At 34.4% G+C, this 19,871-nt stretch overlaps 1 protein-coding gene across 1 annotated transcript; it reads left to right on the top strand.

Annotated features, from left to right (window-relative positions):
* The first annotated feature begins 5,159 nt into the window (after positions 1-5,159).
* Positions 5,160-5,984, top strand: LOC142554822 (uncharacterized protein At1g15400-like). Its single transcript, XM_075665496.1, has one exon. It carries the CDS (start codon positions 5,345-5,347, stop codon positions 5,726-5,728), a length of 384 nt encoding a protein of 127 aa, XP_075521611.1. The 5' UTR covers positions 5,160-5,344; the 3' UTR covers positions 5,729-5,984.
* Positions 5,985-19,871: the final 13,887 nt, after the last annotated feature.

Below are 19,871 nucleotides of genomic sequence, written 5' to 3'. Positions count from 1 at the left end.
CTCCTAATTAGATTAGGAGTCTCACTCTATAAATACACCATTAGGGTTCATTGCTGGGTGATGAAATGAATTTTTCACACAAAACAAAGCTTTTCTCTCCTCCATCTTTGAAGTCACGGCCATGATGAGTTAAAGCAATCAAGTCATGAAATTAATTATGGATTAATGATTTGATTAGCTTTCTTAATTGTTGATTATGAATCAATTAATTTTCCATTTTGAAAAAGGGTCTCGGCCAACGCAAGATTTGAAAAAAAAAAACTATTTCGGCCTACTTTTGTTGCTTCCACGCCGCGTCGCCGTGCCGCACTGTCTTTGGATTTTGGAAATTCGGACATAACAGTCTCAACGCAAAATCGTTTGTGATTTCTAGTACAATCCAAGAGAGAAATATAGTTTTCGATCTTGAACCTAATTAGGAGATCAAAGGAAGGACGTTCGTAGGAAATTACATGAAGGGCTATATCCGCCTAAACACCGAAATAGTTTGGAGTCCAGCGTTAAGAACGCAAATGTATAATTCTTAGAACACCCTATGAATGTTTTTAAACACACGATGCCCAAGAACAAAATTTTTAAACTTCCGCTGCGTCTTGGGTGCGAGAATACGATGTCCCAACATGGGCAGGGCTAGGGCTCATGTTGGACATCCTAACGACCCATGATTAGTAGTGGTGCCTGGGTATGGGCCGAGGCTAATGTTGGTTCAGCCTAATGGCTCATGATCGTTACAAAGGGTGGGATGTGAGGACTCGAATTTTCAAAGAAAATCATGCAATTAATGAACCTCGGGACTTTTAGCTCAAGTTTGTCAAATTAAAAGCTCAACAATTGGAATTAAAATTTTAACTCAAGATGTGCAAAATCCAACATAATGGAGCTCGACACGTCACAAAACTGCAAAGACCGAAATGTAGCAACTCGGAGACGCAAACTAGCTCATGAACTCTTCTACATAGCTCCATGAAGCTCATTCATTGTGTCCTAAGGAGACAAAAAATGCAGCAAAGGGATGAGCTAGGAGTTGAACATAATTAAGTTGCAAGAAGTGACCTATAAACTAATCTAGATGACTCTTGAATTGGCTAGCAACTTACACCATCATTGGAGGTATTTTTAAGGCCAAAAATCGGTGGAATGAGGGCAGCCCTACATCCTTATTTTTCCCTATAAATAACCTACCATATTCTTAATAATTGCTACACAAAATCCTCCCAAAGACTCTCAACAATTCGAGCAACACAAGGATGGGAAAATCGTGCCTTCCAAACCGAGTTCGTGTAGCAACGAAGTAATGTTTCAAGGCAACATTCTATCCATTTGTTCACTTTTAATTCAATCCAAAAAGTCTCCAAATAATTTGGGTGACAATTGAGTTACAATCAAGCCATTTGAACCACATTAGTCGGACCTCCTCAAGCATTAAGTTGTCGTTTTCGTGAGTGACTAGTCGAGTTCATACAACATCTAGCCAACAATTTTAAGGTGACTTTCTCTTCATTATCTACATGACTTCGAGCCAAGTAGTGCCCAAACAAGCACCAAGAGTTCGAGAAGCAGCCAAGCACCAATCTTGTTATGATCAAGTGTAACTCGAGCAACGAAAATCGTGTATTCCAAGTCAATCTTGTGCAGTTTCTAGCCAACATTTTAAGTTGTTTCCCTGTCTAAGGATTGCGTCCAGAAATTATTCTAGGTGATGTCCAAAATAGTACCGAAGTCTTGTTCGAGTTCAACCTAGGTTCTGTTCAAACTTCAATTAAGTTCAAACCACGCATTTTAATTATAGTAACTCGGCTTATATATGTTTTAAAGGCTTATGTATGTGTTAAAATTCGATCGTATATTGTATGTTTTGCTATGAATCATTTGTATTATTATATTCTTGGAACGTGCATATTTGGCTAAGTTCTATTCCGATCCGATTCATTCTGTCTATTTCGTTTCGATTTGATTCGTTTGATCCTTCCATTTCTTCCCAATGGAATAAGTTTGTTTAATATGATCAAATGATGGCGCATCGGGAAAACTTGTGAGGGAAAAGACCCCAAAAGAATCTTGTCTATAGGAGAACGCCCCAGAGGGAACCCGAATGTGGGAAAAGACCACAGAGGGAGCTCATTTACAAGAGAAGGCCTAGAGGGATCCCAAGATCAAGGATAGCCCATGGTCACTATTTTACGATATGTGTTCAGTATGTGATTCTGATTTGATATCAAGGATAGCCCATGGTCACTATTTTACGATATGTGTTCAGTATGTGATTCTGATTTGATAAGATTTTGTTCTGTTAAGATTTTGTTTTGTTTGATATGATCTCATCCATATAAGTTATTACTCTATTTGTACCGTTTTTACTCCTGCTATGAAAAATGATCACTTTAAAGATATGTATTTATATAATTTGTTATTCTTGTATTCGATCGGCCACTACTTGCTGAGTGTTTCCCAAAAGCTCACCCCCTTATGTCTTTCCCTCGATAATAATGAAGAAAATGTGGAAGAGACGGAACAATATAAATTTTGGGGCTAATCGTACTTGAAGCAGTCGCGTCTCAAGACTTGTGGATACAACACACATTCTTTGGGGTTGCAGGTTCACGTAATGATATTAATGTGTTGTACGGATCTCCCATATTCAACAATGTCTTGCAAGGAAATGCTCCGGAGATCAATTTAATGTTTAATGAGACTCATTATACGAATGTTTATTATCTAACATATGGAATATATCCGGAATGAGCTACTTTTGCGAAAACTTATCCTTGTCCGGAGGATCCAAAAAGGAGTTAGTTTAAGAAAAGACAAGAAATTGCAAGAAAAAATGTTGAAAGGGAATTTGGAGTGCTCTAATCTCGATAGGCGATTGTTAGAGGTCGAACTCATTTGTTGGTACATAAAAAAATTAAAATGTATTATGTTAACATGAATTATTTTGCACAACATGATTGTTGAAAATTGTTGGAACATTTCATGTTCGCAATCTTGATTTTGATGTTAAAAAAACTTTTTATTTCGTTTCTAATGAATTTACCTAAATGCGTAGAAACTGGAACTGATTAGGATTCAAACCGATCAGTTATCGAGCCAAAACTGAAGCTATCGAGACGCAAACTAAAATCACCAACTGATCGCCCAAACTGAACCAGTTCAACTGAAATATCAAAAGACGAGTTCAACTGATTGTCCAGGTAATAGGCAGTTCAGCAGAAGACCTTCAGAAGCCCGGCCAGCTGATGAAGAGATCAACCGATGAAGAGTCCAGCTGACCAGTTCAACTGAAGAAGCGAAATCAGTTCAGCTGACGAGCCAACTGATTTCACCGAACAAGTTCAAGATAAGTTCAGCTGACCAGTTTAGAACAACAGTTAGGAATCAATCAGTTTGCTGAACACGACAAGCTTATTCAATGGAATCCAGCTGTGCGCACTGAGGAAAAGCTTTTTGTCCAGTCAAAGGACAATAATAGATGTTGCAGAAGTGCTTAAAGCCAAACGTTCTAGAATGGCTGTCGAAAAGTACAAGACAAATATCAAGGTACGGATTCAAAATGCAACAGATACAATAATCGAGTTTCATTGTACGATCAAGCTTCGTGCATATAAATAGAAGATGAAGATCATAGAAGACAATAACAAGAAGTGTGTGAAGTTCCAAAGAGAAATAGGGTATGCCAACTGCTTAGTATAAAAGCAAAATTCTCAATGTGTGAGAACACTTTCGTGTTGTACTCATAGTTCAGTTCACACACACACATAGTTCAGTTCACACACACACACACACCATCACTCACATTTACAGAGATTTGAGCTTATTGACTAGCTGAGTGAGTCTTGCACAAAGACATAAAACTCGTGTTTGTAGCCTTTGACACATAGATGTTAAACAAGTATTGGCTGAAATGTGTTGCCTTCAGTCTAGGCTAGGAATTCAGTTAGGCAGTAGGGTAAGTCCTAAGTTGAGTGGGTTTATACAAGGTGTTGTATAAATCAAATTCTTGTAGTGGAACCTACTCGAGGTGGTAGAAGGGGTGACATAGGAGCAGTTGAAGTCTCCGAAAATTCATAAACATATCTTGTGTATTTAACTGCTTAACTTTCATTTTAAAACTAATTTGATCAGTTCAAGCTGTTATCAGTTCAGTTCTCATCATAATTGAACTGATATATGCAAGAACTGACCCCCTTACATCAGTTAATCAGTTTACATAACTTAAAAACTTTAAACTGATTAGCTTTCTTAACGAAGGATTATTTCGAGTATCTTCCTCTTGGTTTAAAACCAAACTCGATCTAATTCATCGGTGTGTACATTCTAAGAATGCGAGCTATTGCAGCTCATTGAGAATATTATGTTTGAAGCACCTTCAAAGGTGCCCGAACCGATCCATAAAAAAATGAATAGGATAAAGTGACAAATTGGTCCAACGACGAAAGTGACAAACGCAAACAACCCGTCCAGGACTCAAACTGTGGATTTCGTGATCATCTCATATATGGCACAATACAACAATTCATGAAGTAAGCTTATTACAAATTTCATTTTAATTCTAAATAAATGAATCTCGTAAAATAATAAATAAATTTTTTTAAACATTATTTCTTATAAAATAATAATATTATGTAATTTTAAAAAATTATAAATTATAATTTTAAATAATAATCGCAAAGAGTCCATTCTTTCATTTTTTTTAATAATATTTTCATCAAAACTTAAATTAAATAAATTTTAAAATATAATTGTTATTATTTATTTTTAAAAAATAAATGAATGAATGAATAATAAGGTTTATGATGTGTGTTTATTAAAAGATGTTAATATAATAAGTATATTACGACACGTACGTTTTTTGAGGAGGTGGAAAGTGAATTAATACTAAGGTGGAAAGTGAATTAATCGTAGATTAATATGCACCAACTTGAGTGCTCTTATAAATTAATCTAATTTGACAATTTTTGATGGAAAGTAAATTAACGTAGATTAAGGTGAAAATTTATGTTAGACGGTCTCATATGTCGTATTTTTTGAGACATATCTCTTATTTGGATCATTAATAAAAAGTAATATTTTTTATGCAAAGAATATTACTTTTTATCGTGAATATCGGTAGGGTCAAATATTAACGTATTTCGTACAGTAGATTAATATACACTTGGGTGCTCTTATAAATTAATCCCATTCAATCTTTGAATGCTCAAACTTACCCGTTGTGGACTAAATTATTTCACAGCTCTCATCCAAGAAACCGAAAGAGAAAGCGAGACCACAAAACGAAAGATAATAATTACAACTTGAACGAGAGAGACAAGTTTCGGGGTGCTAAAGCTGATTGCTCGAAAAATTAATGGCTGGTCTGCAGAGATCTGAAGTATCTTTCAGGAGGCAAGGCTCTTCTGGATTGGTCTGGGACGACAAAATTATCTCCGGCGAATTGAGTCAGCTCGTCAACGCTGAAAAGGAAACCGACGGCAAACCAAATCGACAAGAGAACAAGGAAGAAGCATCTGCGGAGGTAGCAGTCTCCGCCGAGAATCCCGGCCGAGTTCCAGAATTGAAGATCGAGAGGAGCCGATCCAACGGTGGAGGTCGAGGATTTAGAACCGGAAAGGTGTCGCCAGCGGTCGAGCCACCGTCTCCTAAGGTTTCAGCTTGTGGGTTTTGCAGTGCTTTTGGGAAAAATGATAAGACACGCCGCCGACCGTCGAAGCCCGGTAAGCGCGTGAGGTGAGACGCGTATAGTACTAAAGTTGAGGTGGGAGAATATTTTTGAAACTTGAAAATTCTTTTATCTTTTTTTTCCTTTGTTACATTTTAATTAAAAATGTGTGTAATATTTGTTTTATGGACTCAATTATAGCTTTAATCTTGTTTTAATGTTTAATTCGTGAAAAAAAATTGTTTTTTTTTGTAATATAATATTATTTAACAAAAATATACTGCGTAATTGACATCTTTCCTTGGTTGATTAAGGTTCTCTTCTGCAATTATTGTTACAATTCTTTAATTATGATTATGATCTTTTATTAACAGTTTTTTTATTTTTATTTTTATTTTTTGCTTCATTTAACAGTGAAAATGTAGGACACTGTTTGGTGCAAAACAGGGAATTCTAGACTTTATTCTCTTAGTTTTTTTCCTTTTAGCAATTGAAAAAAATGGCGCATTTAACGACCTTTTTTTAACCTTACCGTTCTAGAGGTGCAATTAAATATGTTAATATGGTAATTATCGTTAAAAAAAATTAACCTTTGAACATAGTATTCAAACAGCATAACTACGACTCAAAGTCTTAAATTTGTGACAAAAATAAAGTTCGAGATTCAATTATTACAAAACTTCACATCAAATCTTTATCAAATATACGCATAACCCTAGCTCAAATTTGTATCGCTCTATGAGCATCCTTAGTAATTTTTCTCCAACGATCTTTTATGTATTAGTAGGTCTTTTATGAGACGGTCTCACGAATCTTTATCTGTAAGACGGGTCAATCCTACCGATATTCACAATAAAAAGTAATACATTTAGCATAAAAAATAATATTTTTTCATGGATGATCCAAATAAGAGATTCGTCTCACAAAATACGACCCGTGATACCGTCTCACACAAATTTTTGTATTTATGTATTAGCAGCAATACCATTCCTGAAAAAATATCATTCTGCAAATTAAGTGAAAGGAATCATCAATATCATTTTGCCAAAACTTATAACTAATTCGAATTTTTGTGCTGTGCATTGCCATTGCATCAATTTTCCAGCACTCTCTGGATCGTGGCCATTTTTGATTTTTAACATTATATATAATTCATTTATTAAAAAAAAATTGAAGTGCAAAATCTAGGTGTATGGTAGGTACATATTATACCACCAAATTTTGGGATTTGATTGTGATCCAAGATTTCTTGTGTAGTGGGATAAATTAATATATTTCCATGAATATAAATTATCGAAACAAGCAATTAAATTTTCGTACCATATTGCAGTGTCTGCTCGTATATATTTGATCTGTATTGTTAATATGGTCACCATATTTGACTATTTCCCAACTTCAACAAAGAAAAGGACTTATTAAATTTAGCAAATTTGACTATTTCTTACATAGACTAGTGCAACAAGAGTGGAGGAATGCAATTATGGTGGTAGTCATATACATATATATATATATATATATATATGTATATAAGACTAATAATATGTAACTTGAGTGTGAGCATTGTAAGTTCGGGGATGCATTCAATATAAGAGATATATTGATTTTTAGTGACAATTCAAACTGAATATGTTTTGTATGTCACAAAATGCAATTCTTTGATACATAACATATTCAATATTGAAAAACTATTTCAAACTGAATATATTATATATGTCCAATAATTATTTTTTTAAAAATATTAAAAAAAATAATATGTTATAATTAAGTACAAAATTTATAAAATTCTATAAAAAAAATTCACAAAAGTCTATAAAAATATTGTAAAAAAGATCTACATGAATCCACATAAATCTGCAAGATTTTGAAAAAGTCAATAAAAATCAATCAAATCATAAAACTATAATTTGAAAAAATCATTAAAAGTTATCGAAAATCTGAATTGAATACACCCACTTAATCATTTTGGTTCATCAAAAATAATTTTTCTACTCTTTGGACACGGCGTTTGGATCCAAGGATTTGAATGTATCTAATTTCAAATTCCTATCTTAAATTTATTGTATATATTTGATTCAAAATTTTATGAATGATTTGAAATCTTTGGTATTGACTAAAATATATTGTTTTGCTTCAATTTCAAATCTACTATCTAGTCTGGACTTCTAGTCATCTGAAATTAATACATTTCAAATCGTTTTATTGTGAATTATAAAATATTAATTGATTATACTCATTGTTTTATATATGTTCTGAAACAAGTTCTACAAGTATTAGAGTTATTAAATATTGTATTATACATATATATATATATATATATATATATATATATATATATATATATATATGACTATATCATCCATATATTAAAGATCATTCATCGTATCACCCTTTAAACCAAATAGTATTTAAAATGAATGATAGATGGAATCAGGTCTGTTTAATTATATTGTTTGTGTATTTTTTTTATAGCGTGACGTTTAATTTGATAAATTTTAATTATACTATTTATTATAGAGTAGAAATCATCAGTCATCCTTTCAATTTATTAAAAAAAAAATGATTTGCATTTTGTGAAATTAATAATAATAATAATAATAATAATAAAAGTCAAATGTTGTCGCATTAATAATGGTGCCATCATAATATCAGGAAGACTAGCCGGGGGAACTCAGTTTTTCGACGTTGATATGTTTCAATGGGAGGGAAACTATTCTATATCATGAAAATTATAATATGTTTGTTTATGATTATTTAATTATCCAAATCTAATTAATATGATGCTGTCCACTTGTATAAAATATATTTTTATTTGATTTAAACAAAATATAAAAGCTTGATGAAGACCAGTTAAACCTTTGTTTATTTTTTATTATCAAACTCATTTTATCAACCATTATATACTAGTTTTGTTAGAGTAGCTTCTTAGTGTTACTTGAGTTTTATTGACTTCTCTAAAAAAAAAGTTATATTTTAAAAATATTTTATGGTTTTATCCAAATATGACATTTACATCATCTGTATATCATTATAAACTGCATAGATAAAGTCCTAGAATATATTATGGCACTATGAGATTGTACACATGATAGCGATCACGAAATTCATTTATAAGTTACTGTATATTCTAAATTAGTTTCCCTCAGATTTGATACTAACATATGTAATTTCATTGGTAGGTACATGAGTAAAAAATTGAAGTTTAGAAAGTTGAGGATGATGATACTCCACCAGTTGATGATGTGAATGTTGAAAAATATGCGTTGGGAGGTGAATCATTAAATTGAGAAGAAGTTTCTAATATGAATGCTATGAAGGAGGAGAAAAGCCAGAGTGAGGCTTTGATTCGTATATGGTTTGAGGAACTGCATGCACTAAGCTTAAACACACTAAGCTTAAACATTGTCGATTTTGATTTTTCCCAAGTTCCAAATGGATGGAATTTAGTGGCAACAAGGATGTATGTGGATTGAAATTAAATTCTAGTGATACGTTACAAAACGTATGGATAGTACTTGTGATATGTTCTGTTTGCATGATTTATATTAGTTTGATGAAGGTTGTAAAATAGAGCTTGAATACAATGTGTTAGTAGAGCATCAGTAAAAAATTGATGTTGAGAAAGTTGAGGATGATGATACTCCACCGGTTGATGATGCAAGTGTTGAAAAATATGGGTTGGAAAGAGAATCATTGAATGGTGAAGAAGTTTCTAATTTGAATTCTATCGAGGAGGAGAAAAGCCAGAGTGAGGCTTTGATTCATATATGATTTGAGAAACAGCATGCACTAAGCTTAACCATTGTCGATTTTGATTTTTCACAAGTTTCCAAATCGATGGGATTTAGTGGCAACAAGGATGTATGTGCATTGGAATTAAATTCAAGTGTTGTGTTTAAAAAATGCATGGATAATACATGTAGTAGGTTCTGTTTGCATGATTTATATTTGTTTGATGAGGGTTGTGAAAGGTGCATGGTTGGATATAGAAATTTTTATGTTCATAATGAGTATTTGTTTAAAGAAAATAAATTTTTCTTTTTATATTCATTGTATGAGTTACTTGATAGTGTGACACATAGTTATGGTTTGATGTGTAGCTATGAAGAAGCTAGAACAAACGATATAATGAATGAATTTTTATTATGGTTACATATGAAGAGATATATAGAATGAGATTGTAAAAGATACATCGTGTATAGGAAAATAACATTTAGGCTAGATTCTTATGTCTTGCATAAACTACTTCTTGTTCCTAGTGAACAATGGTAGTACACTTGTATGGACTTTGTTTTACGGTTAACTAGGTATAAGAAAGTGAGAAAATTAATTTTTTTGATGCTTAATAAGATCTTATTATTATTTTTGCATGCTAGCATCACGATGTATATATTAGACATGGGAAAGTTTGTGATGCAAGAATTGGAGACTTGGTGATTGTGCAAGGGATGATTGATAAATACACAATTACATCAACAATGGAGTTTGGATGTCTTGGGATGTTGGAGCAATTGGGTGATAATAGCACCTATGAGCTAGATTTAAAAGGTAAGTATGGTGATAATATATTTTTTTGGTTACTAACTTACTTTTTTTTGTGTAGGTAGCAAATATTTGAGGACAAATTTTTTTAAAGAAGGGGAGTATGATGTGAATTTGACCGAGCATCACGTGCTAACTAGTGGAACATATTTCAAGAGGTTTTCTTATCAAGATTGTAAAAGCGTGATAGTGATTGAATATGAAGTATCAAGTAAATTCAAGCGATTAAAGAGTTTAAGGAAACACTTCAGGGACTCGTCTTGACATGGTTGTGTAGGAAGATGGGTTTGGTATGCATGGCATCCAATTTGAAGACTCAATTGTTAGTAGTTTTAATGTTATTCTAGTTCAAAACAAGCAAGTGGAGGACGGGAAATAACAACGCCCGCACCCATGTGGAATCAGCAGGCAACCGCGCACCATGATGGCTATGCAGGGAAGAATGACTCGCGCACCAACCAATGAAGACATCAGCACCCTCCGCGCTGCAGTTCCGCAATGTCTTGGATCCACATTATTGCGTGTTTTCTTGATTGCTCGCAAGCGCACGACGTCAAGTTATAGTAAAAAAAAAAATTTTGAGTACGAGTGTCGATCCCACGAAGAGTGTATATATAAACGTATATCAGTGCTTGTAATTAAATAGTCTCGACTTTATTTAGAGAAATCACAAGAAGTTTGGTTTGTTTAAAAACAACTAAATTGCAAATAAATAATTAATCTACACACTGAGTTGAGAAATAACAGTGATAGAAAATATCTAGAGAAATGATTTCACTAAGTTTTCACGATAATTATTCCCAGTTAAATTTATTTTCATGAATTCAAATGATTTAATGACCAATATCACTTAATTATTTTATTCACCCTTTCTCAAATGACGAATAAACTGTATCATTCAAACCTCGATTCAAACATTCCTAATAAGAATCTAAATTTAAATGATAAATGCAAACGATATTCTTGCCTAAGCCTCGCTAAAATTATACGTCTTTCGAACGCTATAAACATTCAACGATGTGTTTCTAATGATCTATAATCCTAGTCCCTCTCCCGAGTTGTAGAATTAATCAGACAACACATAATTTATGGCCAGTAAATTGCAGTCGAATAAAAACAAAGAAACATAATCAAACCCAATGGAGTTCGATCATATAAACAACCAGTTCAAATCATCGTATCAACAAAGCTACATCATTCTCTAGACTGGAAAATTAGTTCATAACGAATTCTAAATTAAAACAAAACATGTTTGAAGTTTTAGACATTGAAAAACGAGAAAATATAAAAGCGAAAGAATAGATGGCAAATCCGAAGTGTCGTCTCTGCCCCCAGATTCGTCGTTCTTTGTATTTGTGATCGATCTTCGCACTCCGGATCTTCGTCTCGTGTTCGCTCCTGCTCTCCTGTTTGTTTTCTCTCTAAAAGTGGCGTCCCTCCATTCTGAACCCTTCTTTTCTTTTTATTTACGCGTCCGGGCCGTGAGTCGAAGCCCATTTAATCTTTCCTCGCCGCCACTAGCACCGCAGCGCTAAATAAGTAGCGTCTAGGCGTCCGTAATTTGTGAATGTGAGCGTTGCGACGCTTGTTCCTTATCGCCTAAGCATTTCTCTCTCGGCAGTGAGGCGCCGCGGCGCCGCTTGGGCAGCGCCTAGGCGCTCGTCTCTCGGCAGGCTGGCACTGCGGCGTTGATCTTGTAGCACTTAATCGCTTCTCTTTCGAACACAGGGGCACTGCGACACTTCATTGTGGCGCTGCGGCTCTCGTCTATCGCAGTTTCATGCTCAAAAATACCTCTGATTGCTTTAAACCATCCATTGATTGTTTATCCCCTGCACAAAACAAAAACAACAAAAACCAAGCATAATTCTGTTCGAAACCAACATAGATCAAATAGATTAGCATATAAATTAAGTGCAATTCTTGCACTTTTCACACACGCAACATTGTACACATCAGATTTTATTTCTTAGATTAGAGTCTTGTACAACTAGAAAACTTTGGATTCTTATCTTTTTTTATAATTTGGGGAGAATATATAGATTTATTGAAGATTATTCAGATTTCTCTTTAAAAAATTATCTTTGAAGTTTTTCTCGAAGCTTAGGATTTGTTTTATACTTTTGTGTGTTTCTCAAATCAAACTTTTCAAAGTTTAATATTTTGTTACGTTTGTCGATTGTTTTTCATTAGGATTGTCAAAGACGAGTTTTTTGAATGTTACCTTGAGATTAACTCTTAATATTTGTGTTATTTATTACTATACCATGTAGTTTAGAGGTGAATATCACGTTTAATTGTTTTATAGATAGGGAAAATTTATATAATAAATATTTTATCCATTGAATCAAGGGCACGACTACTTCAACGTTTGTGTTTGTTTTTCATGTGTAGAAAATTCATATCAAATTAATAAATAAGTTTATTCAATAATTGATAAAACACAACTAAGAAAATCTAGTCTTGAATTCTCTAGATCTTCTCTCTCTTTTCCCACAAGAAATAATATTGACCACCGTCTTCACTAGATTCAGTCTAGACCTCCTCCACAGCACCGCCATGCGCCGCCGTTACGCTGCTGCCGTGGTTCTGCCAACTTGTGGCTACCAAATCTCAACGCAATACTTCGTCTAATTTTCTAGTTCGAATTAGACGAGTAATCCATTGTGAAATCGTGGACCTGATTCAGAAAATTGAAGAAAGATATTTGATCATGTAGAATTTCGTAGGAGTTTGCAAGAAGAGCTCTCTGCATAAAATCCGAAATTGTTTAGTGTCAAATGTTTAGAATGTAGAGATTAGTCATCTAACTACCCTATTGTTGTGATTTGAATCATACGACACCCAAGAATATTTTTATTGTCAAAACAAAATTTTAAAACTCCCGCTACATCTTGGATGCGAAAATCGGTTCTTCAACAGTGTTATCAGATCCATGTTCTCGTTCGTACGATTTGTATTTTTTATTCTTTTAATCGCGTTTAGTAAGTTTTTCTAATCGTGTTTCAAACTACAGCCCCTAAAAATTTTATATTAGAAAAAATATATTTTTCGCTACTGCCTGAAATATGTTTGATTTCTATTAGACCAAGTCATCTTCATTTCCTAGAATTTCACTATCTCAACGGGAACATATAATTCAATACTTATGTGACTTTTAATGCTTCAGAAATACATCTAGTCGTGGGTTCACAACTTAATGTGTTTCAAGATAAGATTTGTTTTTATTCGGGATTACCCTAATTAGCCTAATTTTTTTTATCAAGCCCTTGACAAAGACCTTCAGAACTCAAGTCTGATTGCATCCATCGGATAATAATAAGAGTATCTAGTAGCATCACCCCATAATCCCCTATGTATTACTGATAGTGCATGCAAGAACCAGTAGGTTATGTTTAGCGTAATGTACGATCTCTTCTACACGTGTATCCCGATTGAATTTGCAACTATTGGTATATCGTGAATTGAAAACAAATTTGATAAAGATGTTATGTATCTTTGAGTAATGAAAGTGACATCTTGTCTGCAACTAAGAAAATACTTTTCTTTAAAGCACAACTCATACTCTGGCCAGATATTCCTTGCACTATCAACTCATCATATCTCATAGGATATTTACACTCATAGGTGATTGGTGAATTCCGGAATACAATGCAACGACTCCTATGTATGTCAATCTCGCTAACTGATGACCCTCGCAGAGTAGGTAAACAAGTCAAAACGCAGCACTAGTATGCAGAGCCCCAATATTATCTCGGGTCAAAGGACTAGTGGTGTACAACCATAACAACATACTAATCCACTCGAAAAGTGATAACTACTTTGAAATTTTGAGGGAGGATTGTTCAGTACAATCATCATATGATCACTGATCTGTATAATTAGACATCTCCATTCTCATACCAATGAAATGTGGCGTTAACATCATATATGCTAGTCTCGAACTCGATCGATATTTATCATTGTTTTAGGAGGCTGAATCGACTAGGAACAATATAACATAAAGTACTCGTCTTAATGAATTTCATGATCTGCGTTGCAGGATAAACCTCATGGTACTTAGTATATTCAAGAACTTTATCTATGCAGCTTGCATATATATATATATATATGTATGTGTGTGTATATATATATATATACACACACACACACAAATAAAGTAAATGGTAACAAGAATCAATTAAACACAGTCAAGAGTTGGCTCACTGTACAAAACTACAACAGTTTTTTGATGCACTTGTGCCGGCAATCAAGAAAGTACTCGATTTCAATATGGCTAAGATTGGATGTTTAGTGGCAACATCTAATGATCTTTAGCCAAATATTACAGGTGCTTGACCTTAATTATGCATTCGTATAAGATGACCGGAAGTACCATGTTTTCATTATTTATTGCATCCACAAGCTCACACGTAGTGAATGTCTAAATCTTGAGCTTATTGAGTTGGAAAGGTTTACATAGCCTTTATTTGGTTCTTTTTCTAATGTGATTTTGTGATGTCCTGTTGTTGGTTAAAATTACTTTAGGATTAAAAAATAAATGGCAGTCCTTTGGAATTTTTAGATTAGACTCATAGCATATCCTGAAAGAAAAAATGACCAATTTATCCCAAGATTTCATATTCATTCAGCTCTTCTTACTGAATACAAATCAATGTGTATATTTGCGCTCATTTCCAAATTCCCAACAGCGTCAGCCTGTGTTTTGGCAGATTGCATATGGGAAGTAACTTCTTACTTTCAGTCTCCTTCCTAGGGATATCACTAGCAAGGATGCACATATTTGGATCCCAACTGATACAAAGCAATGGCAGCTACCACTGATAATCGTCCAAAACAAATCCATGAGCAGTGAACCTTTGGGTTCGCAACTTTATCTTGGACATCCTTGTTATAATATCGTTTTCTCGCACACAAGGTGCATTTGAAAATTTAAAATTTTTTGTTTCGACGCTAGAAAATTTCCTTGGGTGCGTATGTATTTAAACATTTATAGGGTGTTTAGTATTGTCCCATTTGCATAAATTATGATGACACCAAACCAGTCCAAGATGAGCGGAGTTGGCCCTTTTTTGTATATCCCTTCAAATAGATCTCCCTCATTTGATGGTCAAATTAATTCCTCGATCAGAGACTGTATTATTTGTTTGTATTGCACTAGAAATTGAAAACAATTTCTGCGTTGGACTGGATCATCCGAATTTCAAAAATCCAGGACGGTGCAGTGGTAGCGGGGCAGCGCGCATGAAAGAGCACGACCAAAATATTCCTTGAAGGAATATGTGATGGCCGAAAAAATTTAGTGGAGAAGAGAGGGGAAATTTTGTGCGTCAGAACTTTTGCGCAAAAATTTTCTTATTTCATATTACCATTCACGAAATATTAATAGAGTGTGATTTCTGATCACATCAGTAGTCTCTCTCATATCAAGATTCCTAGTTTCCATTATTTTAAATTTTCATGTAATTATATCATATAATCAACTATTGACAATGCATGATATATCTTTATACATCACAGATGCTAAGATCAAGCTGTGAGGATCCCGATTTTTGAAGCAAATCATCTAAAAAGACTCGAGGGATCAGCTCAAAAGCTCGAGGATTAGCTCAAAAAGAAACCGAAGCAATGCTAACCATAAGAATTGAAGAGATGTCGCTCGGAAGAGAAAACCCTTATCTCATAAACTAAAACCCTTAGCTTAAGGAAGCTCATTGATTCTCGAAAAGAATCACTTAGTTCATAAGCTAAAACCCTCAGCTCAAGGAAGCTCATTAATTTTTAGGAGGAAACTCCTAGCTCATGAGCTTAAACCCTCAGCTCAAGGAAGCTCATTGATGTTTGTCCTAAAGAAGACAAAAATCAAGCCATGAGAGGAGCTAAAAATTGGACATAATCAATGTATAAGGAGTGACCATTGAGTGCACAAAGGTGACCTGTTGGAAACTAAATTTCATTTGTTTGAAAAACTGAGTGATTAATCAATTGTATTAACTGATCAAGAAGTTTGAAAGAAACTGAACAAATACTCAAATTGACTGTTGCCCGTACCTGAAGATTAATGCGCAGATTAACAAAGACAACTGAACCAACTGTACTGAACTTACGCAGACAACTGATTGATCAGTTGGAAACTGATCAGTTGCGACATTCAGTTGTGAGCTTATCAGCTGATCCTTCAGTTGCACACATCATCAGTTAACGAAAAGGACATTCAACCGACAACAGTACAATGAAGACTGCAACTAATAGTGGGAATGCTGCATTTCAGAAAAAGCTGCAGTGGACGAATGTCAGAAGAATATTGACGTGGCAAACAACGGATATAAAGATTCAAATTATATTGATTATTACCGTTGAAGAGAAGCCTATAAATAGCAGAGAAGAGCAATTGAAAAACAACGATTCACCATTCTATCAATCTTTCTGTTACTCTACTGAAATTCTCGCTCATATTCAAAAGAATTAGAAGCTCACACTTATCAGTTATATTCGTAGCATTTTAGGTTACTTTTCGAGCTTACTAGCACAAATTATCTTGTTGAAAATTCGATTTTAAAAGAGATCAGTTGTGCTAAGTCCAGTTGAGTATTGTGAAACATATTGTAAACTAAGAGGTTCAGTTTTGGCATTGTTAAGTCCAAACTGAAATGGGTCTGTACAAGTGTTTGTATCAATCAAAGTCTTTTAGTGGACATCCTATCCTTGTGATAAAAGGGATGACGTAGGAGTGATTGAAATCTCCGAACATCCATAAAAACTCGTGTGTTCTTATTTCAGTTTTTATTCTATCTATCAGTCAGTTTATTTTCGTACTTTATTGTTAACTGATTGATATCGACTGACAAGATTTCGAGTTTCAGTTTGTCACTAAACTGACTCAACATTCGAAAAGATTTTGAAAATCATGAGTGTTTATTCAACCCCCCTTCTAAAATACTCTTTCACCGGTTAATCGATCCTATCATGACCCTTGGTTGAGGATAACCTTTGACCATTTGGAAGCTATTTGGGCCATCAAATTTGGGGCGTTTCAAGGGGCAATTCGGCTAAATGAATGGGGTAGAAGAAAGGTCTTTTTTCACCTATAAATACCCCCATATGTTAAGGCAAACATCACACTCAAATCTTCTCTCATTTCACTCCAATAATTCGGCCAAGGCAAGGAAGAAAGGAAGGCTTCATACGGTAATTTCAATCCACAAAAAAAAACAAATCCAAGTACTGCTAAAACAACTCCAAACATTGCTCAAAGAATCGACGAAGTGTTGTCCAATTTTGGCTAAACTTCATCCGAATTGCAATCAAATTCGAGCCACATATTTGAATCAAGGGTAAGTGGGCTTTTGTAAGTTAAATTTTGTATAACTATTTCATGACATGCTAGTAAGTTTGTCTAATTGTTTCTGAAAATATTTATAATATATTTTAAAATTTCGATCGATGTACAATATGTTCATTCTGGTCTCGAATTTATTTGACTCTGCTGAGTTGATTCACAATTCCGATAAGTGTTGTTTGATAAATATGATTATGTAATACACTGTTATGATTCGAGTTAGATATAGAATGAATATTGTAAATTCTGTCTGACCCCTATTAGTGGTATAAAACAGTGTTCTGGCCCCCATCAATGGGTATAAAACTTTATTCTGTCTGGCCGCCATCAGTGGGTATAAAACTGTGTTCTGGCCTCACCCCTTGGAGTACTAACAAATAGGGGACAATTTGACCATGGTTAACGAGATGAATAACAGTGTTTCGCTTGTTCTGATTTGTTCTGTTCTGAATTGTTCTTTCTGATAATCTCTTTTCCATATTTCGATTTTGATTTTGTTCTGATATGATAAGTCGATATAATAAGTTTTGAAAATCTGTTAGAAGATGCTTTTAAATTATCTCTATGTGTATTTGTGGTAATCGTTCACCCCCCACTTGCTGAATATTTCCCAAAACACTCTCCCTTTACATATCTCCCAAGATAAGAATGAGTAGCAGCTGAACGATGAAGAACATGAAACGTTCTGGGGTTGGTTACAAGATCGAAGTACTGAAGATCATTTGTTTACTCTTAGTATTATAATTTTGTATTTCGCTTTCGCAAAACTATTGATGTAATTTCTATTCCTTTGTCATTGTAAAAGAAAATATTTATTTATGAAAAAGATTTGTTTTGGCTACGAGGTTTATTGTTATATAACAATGTCGAATGTCATTTACGCTTCGGCCCTCGTAGCTTGATATTTAAGTGGCATCAGAGCCTCCAGGTTCATAATCCCACTGGGATTATGATAGACAAAATTTGACGGCAAAAGCCTAGTGCATTCCTATTTGAAACAATCTTACAATCAAATTCGTTCACATATTTTGCCATCATCTCATCCTTTCCTTAATTTTCTTTGAGAAATTCAAATTCTGTTGCCTTCGATCGTCCTGCAATTCTGAATTTCCTAAAATGGAAAATTTTACGAAAACTTTGTTTCAATCCAAATTTTATATTCTTACCATTCTATCCTTTAAAAATTTACTTTGATACTATTCTAAAATTTTACTTCGATTTATAGGAAATGGCTGGAAGACCACCCAGAAACAAGCGTAACCCATGCGGCGTCAACTATTTCAATCAAAATGAAAACGAAAATGAGAATCCACCACCACCACCAAGGGTAAATCTTAGCCAAGAAGATATGATGGCAATAGCTACTATAGTAGCTGAAACACAACAAGGAATTATGAACCCAAGTGCTAGCGCCATTCAGCCACCACCAGAACCACAACCTCGTGGAATTAAGTATCACTACAAATCCCTTCGAAGGAACTGGGTCCAAACCTTTAATAAAAATCCTGATCCAAAATTCAGCCATAACTGGCTTAGAATGTCGAAACCCAAATTCATTTACTGAAAGTACCTGAAGAACTAAAATTTGAAGTAGTTACACCATTTCTCGAAGATCGGGCACGCAAGTGGTAGGAAAAAGTCTCACCATCTTTGGCTGAAGTTGAACAAATCACATGGCAAATATTCAGAAGGGAATTTTTGAAGCAATACTACCCAGCAGAATTTCGTCTGCAAAAGTTACGTGAATTCGAAAGTTTTAAGCAAACATCAGACATGACAGTGATTGAGTATACATCAAAATCCAATAATCTTGGAACCTATGTTCCAACCATCATGTCAGTTGAAACCCTAAAGATGCATCGTTTTAAAAAGAACTGAATGGCCAAATTCAGACAGCTTTGGATATGTTCAGACCTACCAATTTTGCTGACTTGATGGTGTGACAATTAGCACTGAGACAAACATCAAGCTTCGAGAAGAGGAAAGAAAAAACAAGAGGCCTTTTGTCAGTCAGTCAGCTCAAACTGGTCCCAAATTCAAGCGACCAAACCATTCGAGTGGCCCGCCCCTAAAACAGAACCTTTACCAACTCCATCGACAAGGAACAAAATGTGGTTTTCTACTTTTCGTCAGAATCATCTAGGAGAATGTTATAGAAAGACAGGAGTTTGTTTCAAATGTCGAAAATCAGGATATCGGATTAACGAGTGTCCCGAGAACAAAGACAAAGGAACTTGACCAGACAAAACAAATGAAAACAAGACTAACGCTAGAGTGCTTGTTATGACTCAAGATGAAGCGGATAACACCAATGATGTGGTGGCAGGTACGGTTCTA

Source organism: Primulina tabacum, chromosome 8 (assembly GCF_025594145.1).
Source record: "Primulina tabacum isolate GXHZ01 chromosome 8, ASM2559414v2, whole genome shotgun sequence".
In the NCBI taxonomy this organism is placed as follows: Eukaryota; Viridiplantae; Streptophyta; class Magnoliopsida; order Lamiales; family Gesneriaceae; genus Primulina; species Primulina tabacum.
The sequence above is the reverse complement of the archived record's forward strand: the minus strand, read 5'-3'. Positions and strand labels throughout refer to the sequence as shown.

Excerpts from the sequence above, each read along its gene's own strand:
- LOC142554822 (XM_075665496.1), top strand. The coding sequence starts at position 5,345 with ATGGCTGGTCTGCAGAGATCTGAAGTATCTTTCAGGAGGCAAGGCTCT.